Source organism: Urocitellus parryii, chromosome 4 (genome assembly GCF_045843805.1).
Source record: "Urocitellus parryii isolate mUroPar1 chromosome 4, mUroPar1.hap1, whole genome shotgun sequence".
Lineage (NCBI taxonomy): Eukaryota > Metazoa > Chordata > Mammalia > Rodentia > Sciuridae > Urocitellus > Urocitellus parryii.
The window spans coordinates 3,643,488-3,656,249 of record NC_135534.1 but is presented as its reverse complement, the minus strand read 5'-3'; the positions used below and the strand labels follow the sequence as shown (position 1 = coordinate 3,656,249).

Below are 12,762 nucleotides of genomic sequence, written 5' to 3'. Positions count from 1 at the left end.
AACCCAGCCTCCACCTCGGCACCTGGAGGACCAAGGACGGCAGCGCCTAAGTGTGGGGAGGGGCCAGGCGCTGAGGCCTGCCGGGGACACAGCCTCTTCTGCAGCCAGAGCCGCTCCTGCACCCAGGCGCAGGGCAGGCCAAGGGGCGGGCTGGCCGGCCACGGGGCTCCTGGAAGACGGAACTCAGCTCAGGGAGCCCAGCCCGTGAGGCGCCACGGCCCGCTGCTCTGTCACTGACTGACTGTGGAAGTTCTGGCTCTCACTGTGACCCTGGGCTGCGCACCAACACCACTCGGGTCCCTGTGCGGTGACCCTGGGCTCTGCACCAACACCACCCTGTGGTGCTGTCTCGGTGGCCCGCCCGCCCCTTTTCTGGGCAGCACTTTCTAGTCACCTGCATCCACAGTCCGGACGCGTGTCTGGACCCTGGAGAGACCACACCCACAGAACGGCGGCTGCAGGCCTCAGTGCCCCCTCCTACCTCGCCCCCTCCGTCAGTCCTGTGCTGAGAAGAGGGGTGTGTAGGACAGCCCATGCTGGGCTCCGCTCTCTCCAGGGCTTCAGGCCCCCGCTGGGGTCTTGGGGACAACTGCCTAGCCAGCTGGGGCCAGGGTGTGTCCTCATGGTCCAGGGACACGAGGTCTCCACCATGCAGGACAAGGAGGAGCTGCCACCTTCAGGACAGTCCACAGGACCCCGCTCCGCCTCACCCAGGGCACGGACATGTGGACTCACTGCCTGGGGCTGGGGCTGCTCTCTGCCCAGCGGCCTCACAGTCCCTCTCTGTAACTCATCAAGTCACGGTCACTGGGGTAACGTGGAGGCCCTCGGGGCTGTGCCGGCGGCATGGGCAAGGAACATCCTGCGCAGGGTAAAGGGTCTGGCTGGTGGGGTGCCCGAGCCCACTGTGCCCAAGGCGAGGCTCAGAGCAGAAGCTGGCACCCAGCCACAGACCCGCGTCAGTGTGCCCAGGCCTCGTGGAAAAGTGAGTTAGTGCTTAGAAAGGACACAAAAATCTGAATTTCTTAGACAAAGAAAAACACGTGGCCCAGCTTGTCTCTGGACGGAGACCCCAGGGAATCGAAGGCCCGTCGTAAGAGGCCTCTGCGCGCGGCATCTTTCCCCGCAGCCGAGATGCAGAAGCAGTGCCCGGGCAGGGGAGGGGGAGCGGCCGAGCGCACGGGGCCCAGGGTGGGAAGGTGCTCCTTGTGGGAGTCAAGTCCTGCCACCTGCTCAGTGAGCTAAGCCAGTCGCCAAGGGACAGGCACCGTGGCTCCACCACGTAAGGATGGTGAGGGTCTCAGGGGACGGGGGGACAGGGGTGAGCCTTGGTGGACGCAGCTCCAGCCTGGGAGGAGAGGAAGCCCTGGAGGCAATGATGGCTGCCCGGCAGGCGCGTGGGCCCCGAGCCCTGAGCTGTGCACCTGACCACGGTCAAGATGGGAGACGTGACGTGTGTGTCAACACCATAATAAAATCTGAAATCTGCTGAAATACAGGGAGCCATGGCAACGCGGGTCACTTTCTGTCATTGACACGTGCTCTTGGGGAGGCAGATGCCCGTTGCTGCCTGTGCGGAGGCTGAGTGTCAGTTCCCATCAGTACTCCCGGGCTCCTAAGTGGACTGCTCCTCGGCACCCCCACCAGTCCCCAAGGGTCAGTGGGCAGGCAGCCGGGGCCTCCCCACAGTGGCCCTCTGTGCCCACTGCTGGGCCTGCAGGTGCCCCCAGGGCTCCTGTGTTGGAAACCTGAGCCCATGCAGCAGTGTTGGGAGTGAAGTGACCCCAGGGTTAATGTCCTGGAGGGAACGGGACGGAGCCCTCTACCCTCCCCCCTTCCTCTCCCTCTACCCTCCCCCTCTCTCATGCCCCTGCCTCTTCCACCTTCCACTTGGGGTGGTCAGCAAGAAGGCCCTCTCCAGCCAGGTGTCATCCCAGTGGCTAGGGAGGCTGAGGCAGGAGGATTGCAAATTCAAATCCAGCCTCAGCAACTTATCAAGGTGCTAAGCCACTCAGTCTCTGTCTCTAAATAAAATACCAAAAAAGGGGAGGGGGGGACTGGGGATGTGACTCAGTGGTCGAGTGCCCCAGAGTTCAATTCCTGGAACAAAACAAAAAAAGAATTCCCTCACCAGATGAGGGCCCCCAGCCATGGACTTCAGTCTCCAGAACTGGAAGAAATGTTTGTTTTTTAACATAAATGACCAGCCCCAGGTAGTCCGTTACAGAGCACAACCAGAGCATGGCAGGAGGAGGAGCAGAACCTCGGGGGGCCCAGCCAGCCTCGCGTTACCAGCCACGAGCCCAGGATTCCGACACATGCCCACCTGCCCCGAGGACTTCTTTGGCCAGCGGGTGGGGGAGGGGGTGGCTGCATGGGCCAGCAGTGCCTCTGGGTTGTGTAACCCCAGGGGGATGCCCTTTGCCCTGGCCACTCACGTCATGCCGGAGTTTGCCCAGGACGGTTGGGAAGACGGCGTAGGGGGCCTCGCATCCTGCGAAGCCCAGCTTGCTGAAGCCTGAGCCGTAGTCACAGATAACGGGCACTTGGCTCTCCGGGCGGTGTGGGACCTGGCTGTGCCTGCAGGGGAGACCACACGTCAGTGACACCAGGTGCAAGGTGCTGTCCTTGGGGCAGCTGCTGTGCCAGGTGGGATGCAGCTCTGAGCAACCAGAGCCCAAGGAGCCCAGCAAGAGGCAGTGCCCCGTGGCCTGCACCCGAGGAGGCTCAGAGGCCTCCTCCTCCCGGGGGTTTCCTGGCTCCTGGGCCCTGTGGGAGCCGCTCTCCTCTGCTTTGCGTCTAGAGAACTTTCCCCGAATGTTCACAAGTGTGGACTCCGCGAGAGGAGGTGGAGGAGGGAGTCACCCCCACAGACTCGCCCCCAATGGCCCAGGGACATTGTGGAAGGCCCATGTTCAATCTATTTTTATGGATGAAGTTTGGGGTTTTTTAAAGTTTTTTTTAAGATGGACACAATATCTTTATTCATTTTTATGTGGTGCTGAGTATTGAACCCAGTGCCTCCCGTGGGTGAGGCGAGCACCCTGCCACGGGGCCCCAGCCCGGCCCTGGATGAAGTTTTAAAGAATCGATTGCCCTCAGGAGTGAGTGAGCCCAGGTCCTCTTTAGGATGTTGCACTTTCATTAAGTCCTGACCATGACAAATGTTCTTTTCACTTAAAAGAGATTTTGGTTCTTATTGGAAGGTTTATGTGCCTTATGGTAGGAAACTGAACCGTGAGGGAAGAGAGCCCCGCCCGGTCCCGGCTAATCAACAACCGCTCTGTCCACGAGGGTCTTCTTCACCTTCCAGTTCCCACCTGTGACGGCGAATGGTCACCCAGCACCTCTGTGGGCAGCTGCCCGCAGTCCGATTCTGGGGACACCAGGGCATCCAGTGGCCTGTGGCTCCAGCCCACCCCCACCTCCCAGGTTCAGCCAACACCAGGTTGAAAATAACTGGAAAACTTTGCACCTGCACTGAGCACGTGCAGACTTCCTCATCATCCTCCTTAAGTGATACAGAATGACAATCACTCACAGGGTGTTTAGATGCATTCAGCGCTCCAAGGTGTCTAGGAACGGTGCATACAGCAGGGTGGGGCAGGTTCCCCGCTGAGGTCACGTCCTGTTCTGAAGGGCCTTGAGCATTGCTGGACTTGGGCGCCTGAGGGGCCTGGAACCAAGCCTCTATGACACAGAGGGACGGCCACACGGGCATCATAGGATACATGTGGACGTTCACATCATGTGGTCATTCAACCCTATGAACGTCCCTGTGCTGCTAAGTGTGCTATGGAAACACGTTAAGTCCAGCCACATGTCATTTGACAGTGAAGGCATATCCTGGGAACATGTCCCACGTCATGAAGTGGCCGGTCACTGTGAGACCATGAAGTGGCCGGTCACTGTGAGACCTTACGTGCTCTAAGCTCTGATGATGTTGTCAGGTGACACTCCTAGGATCCCCCCCACCCCCGAGCACATGCAATGCCATCCCACAGCTGGGTCTGCTGCCCAGTGCCCTGCCTCGTCCGTCTGTCCACTGTGTCTGGCCGTGACCTACGGTGGGGTGTTGGGCCCAGTTTCATTTTATGTTTCACGTTGCTGGGCAGGAGCCCAGGGCCTCGTGCATGCCAGTCAAGTGCTAACCACTGCACCCCGGCCCCCGGTCCAAATGTTTTGGTCATTTTAAGTACCTTGTGAACGTCCTTGCCCGCCAGGCTCCATCTGCATGATGGACCGTCCCCTCAACATGCACCTCCTCGGAATGACTAGTTGCAAGACCAAGAGTTTTTACAGGGTCCCTGGACATCTGCCAGATTGCCTTCGGAAGCCTTGATCCCTTGCCACGGCCATGTCTAGGCACGCTCCCCCGGAGCTCTCATCATCTGCACACGCCAGCCCCCTGCACAGCAGGAACCTGCGGTGGGTCCCAGGGGAGGCAGGGCCTGGGCCTGCTGCAGTGAGGCCTGAGATCTGGGGGAGTTTGCAGCAGGGAGGCTGATGTGACTTCCCTGCCCCGTTCCTCAGCCAGGGGCGCCCGCAGGGCAAGTGCTGCCACAGTTCCAGTCTTCCCTGGGGTCCAGGTGGCCTGGTTCCAGGATGCCCACAGATACCAAAGCCCACAGTGCACAGGTCCCTGGTGTAACATGGCACAGTGTCTGCGTATGACGTGCCCACAGCCTCCCTCTGCATGAAGTCAACTCTGGATTACTAACAAAGCCCAGTGCCATGCAGTACGGTTGGATGGTCATTCTACCATGTGATTTAGGGAATACTGACCAGAGAAAATCTGAACATGTTCAAAACAGATACGATTTAAAAATATATTTGCTATTCCAAGTTTTATTGAATCCACAGATGCAAAACCCACGGAAGCGAAGGCTGCTGGATGACCAGGAAGGATCAGCTCAATGTGCAGGGCCTGCCCCAGGGAACCAGCGGCAGCAGACCTGGGGCAGGAGCCCCCGAGCACACACTTCCACCAAGGTGCAGTCGGGTCTGGAAATAAAATGGCTCTGGGGCTGGCCTGCTGCCGTCCTCTCCGTTTGGTACCTAGCGCTGGCGTCCAGGGCGCTAGCTCCCAGACAGGGTGGCTCTCCCCTTGGGTGGTCTGAAACCTTCTCAGGCTGGATTCCTTTTCCTTCTACCTCGTGACAGGAGAGGAAACGGGGCTGTCACTGCACTGCCCTCCCCGGCTGACCAGGCTCACCTGTCTCCAGTGGGACAAAAGCCAGCTCAGAGCAGGGGACCTGCCTCAGGGGGGCTGGGTCCCTGAGCTCGCCCACGGCTGTAGAGCCAGGCAGAGCTGCCAGCCCAGGGTGGCGTGTCCGACGGTACTGAGCCTGAGGACCTGGACACTCAGCATCAACACAGAAGTCAGGATCTACGGGAACAGAAAACTGAAGACAGGGTCAGCTCTCAGAGGGGGAACCACTGACCCCAGGACTGACCAACAAACGGAAGGAAAGACTGAGTCACCCAGAACTTTAGGTACTGTGCTGGGCAGGCAGTGAGTGCCAGAGAGGACTGGAGGTGGACCGGGGAAGGGGGGAAGAGGTGGGGCCCCTGGACGCCAGGTGTTCCTCTAGGTCACAGCTTCTGTCTGACGCAGCTGTTGGGATGGGGAGTGGTGGCCGGTGACCTCGTGGGCTGCACTGGGGTGACCGTCAGCCGGTTGGAGCCTGCCTCTTCCCTCATCGTCTGTGCTGGGCCTTGGGGAAGGTTATCTCCACAGTCTCAGCCAATGGGACCCTTCCACACCTGGGCCATTGTGCTGGGCTGGTCCTGCTGCCTCGTCCTACTGCCCAGGACCCAGGCCTATGGGGACACCTACAGCAAGAGGGGTTTTGCAGGGGTGGCTCAGCTATGCATATAAGGTGGAAATCACCAGATTATCCCGGCGGCCCAATGCCATCATGAGCGGCGGGTCAGAGCCAGGCAGGGGCTGGAAGATGCGCAGCTGCTGACTCTGAAGATGGAGGAAGAGGCCACCAACCAAGGAACCTGGGTGGCCACTGGAAACTGGGAAAGAAAGGAAATGGACCCTGCCCAAGAGCCCCAGAGGGATCCCAGCCCTGCCAATGCCGACTTTGGCCCCAGGAAGTCCATTTCAGACTGCTGACCTCCAAACACGACAGAAACTCTGATGCTGTTCTGGGTCTGTGGTCACTGGTGACTGCTGCCCTTGACCCTTGACCCTCGGTGAGAGGTGAGCATGTGAGGCAAGCCAGGGTGCCTTCCTGGAACCTGGCTAGAGCACCCAGGAAGGATGGGCCCTTCCACAGGGTTCAGGAGTTAGAGATCCCAAGAGGGGTCTGGGGCTGCCCCCCAGCTGGGCTGGCCACCCAGCCAGAGTGCGCCCAGGAGGCACAGCGGCAGGAGAGCAGAGGCCAGACCTGAGCAGGTCCTCTAGGATGTCGCCTCTTCCCAGGGCCCCTCATGCTGCAAGCCAATCAACTGTGCGGCCATTTGGCTGCCATGGGCTCGGCCATTAGAATTTGGCTCCAGTGCCCAGAAAATCATTAGGAATTAAAGATGGATGGTTATTCTCTGAAAATGCTCTTGTGAAGGCAGTTCAGGGGGTTACATCAGAGACGCTGACCTCCCAACTGGCCGTACTCAGCATTTACTCAGCGGATGGTCATCAGGAGCCTCCCAGGGATTGGGCACTGCTCCAGGTTGGGGACCTGGTGAGGAATGGCCAGATGGGTGTCACGGGCCTGCTCCTGGGAAGCCAGGTGTTATAACAGCATTCTTAGAATTAAAAAGTGTTTAATGGTCTTCAGTTGTGACCAGGGCTGTCACGAAGCGTGTGTTAGTAGGGACAGTGGCGGGAGGGGCCGCATGTCCACAGAGCAGGTAGGGAAGTGGGTTTCCTCTGGGTCCTGGAGGCCAGGCAGTCCTGCTCAGGTTGGGTTTGGTTCTGATGGAGTCGCCCTCCTCGGGAGGAGCAGTCGGGTGGACTGTTCATCCTCCTTCACCAGCAGCTGGGCATCGCGGCCTCAGTGCTTTGGGTGTCAGTTGCTGGCGCTCTGGGCTTTGAAGCAGGCTGGCACCAGCCTGGGAAGCATCCCTCTTCAGGGACCACGTCGGGGTGTACACAGGGGTCACAAGCCGAGCGGGAACCTCCAGGCCGGGTTGTCAAACAAGACGAGGAGGCGGAGCCTGGCCTCGGCCTTCTGGGAGAAACCCAGGTCCACCTTCCTCCATCACGCACAGCCCCGCTGGCGGGTCGCACAGCTGCCATCTCTAGATGCTCCTCTTCTGGCGTTTCTTGGGAACAGGTCCACGGGCTGATTCGCCTTTGCTTTCTGTCTCCTTTTGTTAGTGTGAGGTTTCCAAGGTTCATCTGTGCAGCGACATGTCAGGGCTTGGTGCCTGTCGGGGCTTGGTCGTGTCTGCGTGGGATGGAGTGGGCTGGCAGAAGCACCACGCACGCTGGCTCCTGCCAATCAGCACAGGCACGTTTCAGCTTCGGGATTTTTGGCCTCTATGGACTGCAGCACTGTGGAAATCCACGCCTGAGCCTCCGTGTGGACAGAGGACTTCGCTCTCCTAGGAGCTCACCCGGGGTGGAGCCACACGGCACCAGGTGACGCTCCACATAACATTTTTGAGGTTTTAATGCGCATTGCCGTGATGGCCAAGTACCCTGGGCATCTTTCACTGCTTACTTGTGTATCTGCATTTAGTATCTTCTTTTGGATAAAAGTCCCTTGAACACTTTTGCCTATTTTTAGTTGGGCCTTAATCCTGTTCATCTGGATTAATTAATGTCACTCTTAATCTCCGCGTGCTGCCTTAGGCCTTTACTGTCACTCACCATTATGTGAATAATTATTTGAGTCATCAAAAGGAAATGCCTGGTCCTTTTCTCCAGCGAAAGCCACCTCCTCTGAACTTGGAGGTCCTGCAGCGGTCCTGACAGAGCCGCTCGCGCACACACGTTCCTTCTCTTCCAATGTACTTTGTCTTAAGGACCCCGGCAAACAATTGTAGGTCCAAGCATCCCTCCATCAAACACCGGGTAAGAGAAGCTCCCCAGGTGAGGCGGGCACGGTGGGGGCAGTGTGGGGGGCCGGAGCCGGCAGCCCGGGCTCAGGGGCCACATCTCTGAGCTGCTCTCAGAGCCTCGGGGTTTTCAGATTGGTGTTGGCGGTCACTAGAGATGACTCAAGATTGACCCCTATTTCTGCAGTGTGGGATTGCTGAGCCCAGAGATGAGCTCATATCCTCTGGTAGCGACGGAATGTATTTAATTTAAAAAAGAGCTAGACTGAGATGGGGTGCAGGCAGCAGTGAAGGACACAGGTCTTCCGCCAGGCAGAGAGGGTCAAGGTCCCCAGAAGGTTACTCAGCACTGACACGTCTCAGTTTTAACATCTACAAAATGTGAACAATGTCCCAACCAGTGTGGCACTCAGATGGCAGCTGGGGGAAACGGTAACGATTGCTACTGTGGTTTAACAAATTGTGATTTGGAAACAAAGCGTCCCCAACAAGCTATTGCGGGATAAGTTTCTGAACAACCATTCCTAGTGAGCTGAAGGGGTGGAGGGGCACCTCCACCTGGCACTAATGCCCAGAGCTGCCCCTGGGGCCAGCCAGGGTTTGGGTGAAGAGCTGCTGAGCCTGGTGAGCCAACCTGACACCATGTGGCTCCTCCACTGTGCCACAGGGAACGGAAAGCCCAAGGCATCCATGGTAAGTCAGCCGTGGGACAGGGGCGTCCCTCCGTAGCCTGCTTCCCAGGCCTTGCACGGCGGAAAAGGCCCTGCCCACAGCGCCCTTGGGCAGATCCCAAAGGTGGATCTCCAGCAGCGCTCCTGAGCGCTGCGGGATTTCCTAACAGCCTGGCCCGAGCCCCCTGCAGGAGCCTATCCAGACCAGCTGGGCTCCACCTGCCGCTCCCCCTGAGGCCCCTCCCCCTCCTCTCCTGCTACGCACCCTGTCCTTGCCCCCGCCTGCGTCCTCTCCCACAGGTGCAGGAGGAGGCTGGGATCAGAGGTGCAGACTGGAGCAGGCATAGACCTGCCATCTAGAAGTCCTCACATGGCACAAGGGAGCAAAAGGCCAAAAGGGGACAATCTGTGTCCTCTCTTGGTGGACGAGGGGAGGAGCACAACGGGGCAAGATGGTGGTCTCCAGCCTCTGAGGCGTCATCCACAGGCACAGGTGACAGCCCCTCCCACAGGACCACTGTAGATGTCTCCACGGTGGGATTATGGCTCAGCATGGGGATGGCCGGACATTTGGGTGGTGGCAGATAGATATCAGCTCCTGGGTCACATTCCCACGCAGTGTGCTGTGCTCCCTCTTCTCCCCACACTCAGCCACACGCGTCTTGCTTCACGTGGCTCTGTGGCAGGCCGGGGTGGTGGCTCGCCGTGGTCTGCCCTTCTCGCAGCCCGGCTGTGTCCACAGTATCACATGCAGGTCGGGGGTGCCTGACCAAACAGGCCACCTGCCGTCTTAGGGTGTCGGGCACCTCTCATGCGGGCATGGAGCCTGGGCTACCGTGTAAAACCTGGCAGAACTGCATTCTCGGGAATGTGAAGTGAGCCGGACACTCCCTGGCCAGAGGGAGTCCGTGGGCGGTTGCTCTGGGTGGCCACGCAGAGTAGGGCTGCTCCCTCAGTGTGACTGCCTGGGCCTGCCTCTGAGCCCTGAGGGTTGTCTCCAGGGCGGACCCCTCCCCCAGGTGCCAGGAGCGTTGCTCCCGGGGACAAAGCCCTGCATTTGTGAGGGAGCAGGGGCACAAAACAGCTGTGGCTGAGGACCACTGGGGTCAGGGAAGAGCAGGACCGCCAGGTGGGGTCATCCACGCATCCAAGTCTCTGAAATGGTCTTCTCACCAAGAAAGTTCCTGTCTGTTTCCATCCACTTTTGTCCAAAATAATGTCTTCAAAACCAACAGGAAGACAGAAGCCAGACACACCAGCATGTCGGGGTCACCTCCTGGCGCCGTCATGTCCCGCACCCCCAGGCGCCTCCAGCCCACCTTCCAACCCACTAGGACTGCTGTGCCGGGGGTCCAGGGCCTGATGGGGTCCTGAGGCTGCAGAGAAGCCCCGGGCTCTGTAAGCTGTGCCCTGCCGTGTGTCCCCGCAGGGTGACAGGATCACAACACCAAGGGTCATCCCTGGGTTGTTTGGCTCTGTCTCCTGTCCCTTCCCTGTCTCTTCTGGTTAATTCAGATTTCCCCAAGGGAGAGGGTGAGGGTATTGAAGGAGCTTAAAATTGGAGACGCCAGCAGGCTGACTTGATTTGTAAGAGGAGGGGCCCAGGGTAGGTGGATGGGTGGATGGGTAGATGGATGGGTGGATGGGTGGGTGGATGGGTGGATGGGTAGATGGATGGGTGGATGGGTGGGTGGATGGGTGGATGGGTAGATGGATGAGTGGATGGGTGGATGGATGGGTGGATGGGTGGGTGGATGGGTGGATGGGTAGATGGGTGGATGGATGGGTGGATGGGAGGGTAGATGGATGGGTGGATGGATGGGTAGATGGATGGGTGGATGGGTGGATGGGTGGATGGATGGGTGGATGGGTAGATGAATGGGTTGAGAGATGGAAGGGTCAACTGTTAGGTGGTGGATAGATGTGTGATCATTTCTGTCTTTGGACCTCTTTCACCTCTTGGTTCTCAGTCCTGAGACTCACCTAGTCCATTTGTTGGAAAGGAAGGTACCTCATTATGGTGCTCACCGGGAAAGAAGTACCGTACCCGCCTGCTGCCCTGGGCAGACTTTCAACAGCCTTGGCACCCTTTTACAACAAAGCACAAGTCAGTTACACAAATGTGCATGTTAAGTGATAAGAGATTTGGGCCTTGGCTGTGATTTGGGCTCCAAGGACCGGCTGAAGGCCAAGTGAGTCACTTCCGCTGAAGTGTCTCTCTCCAAGCTGAAACCAAGATGTCACCCAGCCTTCCTGGAAATCAGGAGAGGTCGCAGCCCAGGGCCCTAAATGGCCATTTGCAGCTGACACAATGCGGTTCCCTCTGCTTTCACCCTGGCACCTGAAGCCACCTGATGCTCTCCAGTCCTGGGTCGTTTGGCTCCATCTTCCTGTCCCTGCAGGGCCGGTGACTGAAGCCAACTGGCTCTGTGCTCCTTTCTGCCTTTCTCAGCGCTGGCTGTGAAACCAGCCTCCTCTCAGCCCCACAGAACACTGACTGATGGAGGCGGTGCTGCCTGATGGTGACATTGAGCGACAGAGCCACTTGAGACCTTTAGGTGGCTGAGATCCTGTGCTCTGACACCTTTACCTGGCGGTTCTTGGATCGCTCTGGCATCGGAGAGCTGCCTGTGCCCCCCAGAGCCCACACACCCCTGATGCCCACAGGAAGTCAGTCCTCCTGGGAAACAGCTGTGGCTACTGTTGCTCTTCCTAAGGGAATTGTGCCAAGATCCACTTGATGATGTCCCAGGACAGAGGCCACCCGTGACGGTCATGGAGTGGTGGCTGATTTCTCGGGTCTGGCTGCCAGCCTTGGGGCCTTCCAGTCTGATTTTGCCAGTTGGATCTGCCCTCGGCAAGATCAGCGCCCAGCCAGGGCTGCTCAGGCGAACCCTGTTGTCCCCAGGAGGGGCAGGAGGACTGTCCAGCAGCTGGAGGACAAAACTTGGCATCGCCTGCTCCTTTCCAGGAAAGTGCGGCCTTCAGGAAGGGCAGCAAGGTCCCGGCTGGTGCACCCGACAGCACAAACCAACCGTGGCCAGCCAACCCTCCCACCGGGGACCAGACACCCGGGGGAGTGGCCAGTTGGCTCAGGTTTGCCTGGTTCCTTCCAGTTTTAATGTTCAACTATGTCTGGGACAATCCCTCAGTCTTGGGAAAACGGACAGCCCTGCGTGGGCTGATCCCAATCCCGGGACGTCACCCGGGAGGGATCTCCAACAGCTGGGAGTGTTGGGAGCTGTGGGGCCCGGGGGCACCTGGGCCAACAGTCCCTCAAGGGACTGAGTACCTCTTTAGGCCACTGTGCACTGGACCCAGCACCCCTGTCCCCACAGCTGCCAGCCCTGTGCCTCCAATTCAGTGTGAGGTTGGGGCTACCTGAGCTGGGATGAGCAGTCTCCTCCCCACAAAGCTCCAGGAGACCGTAGAAACAGAGGCAGCCGGGTCTGAGCTGGGGCACCAAGGGCAGGGCTTAGTCTCATTTGTTTTATTTTGTATTATGAGGCATAGCCAGATAGAGGCAAGTTCAAGTTCATGGCCACCATGAGAAAGCGAGCTTCACCCACTGGATCTCCTGCCATCCAAGACAGCCAACACTGAAGCTTGTGTCAGTGATTCTCTCCCTCCCTTTATACCTGGGCACATCCCTACAGACGACGCCTGGGTCGAGCTTTCTGTGAGTGGCACACCACCCCGGGTGAGTCTCCTGAGACGTACTGGCTTCATCCAGCCCCTGCAGTTCCTGCATGCTGACAGGTGTGGCTGTGGGGTTTCCACTGCTGTATAGTACTCCACGTACCATCCCGTGGATCTGCAAGCCCACCTCGGAGGTACTGTGGGTACGACTGCAGACCACCGTAATAAAGCAAATACCAAGAAAAGAGAGTTGCATGCATTTTTTTGGTTTCCCAGTTTATATAAAAGTGAAGTTCACACTGTATTCTATTAAGTGTGCAATAGCATTATTTCTAAAAACCCACATGCAAATATTAATTTAAAATGCATTATTGTTAAAAATCATTAACGACCGTCAGAGTCTGCAGCGAGTGATCTCTTTTCTGATGCAGAGTCT

General features: G+C 58.3%; 1 protein-coding gene across 1 annotated transcript in view; it reads right to left on the bottom strand.

The window, feature by feature from the left end:
* Positions 1-12,492, bottom strand: part of LOC144254130 (actin, larval muscle-type-like) — a 43,315-nt gene extending 30,823 nt beyond the window's left edge. Inside the window, exons 1-4 of the mRNA XM_077796852.1 lie at positions 12,408-12,492; positions 5,216-5,389; positions 3,307-3,376; positions 2,439-2,580 (exon numbers count right to left, since the gene is read on the bottom strand). Coding sequence (XP_077652978.1) covers positions 2,439-2,580; positions 3,307-3,376; positions 5,216-5,389; positions 12,408-12,492 — 471 coding nt within the window. The remainder of the gene's footprint in view (positions 1-2,438; positions 2,581-3,306; positions 3,377-5,215; positions 5,390-12,407) is intronic.
* Between the last annotated feature and the right edge of the window lie 270 nt (positions 12,493-12,762).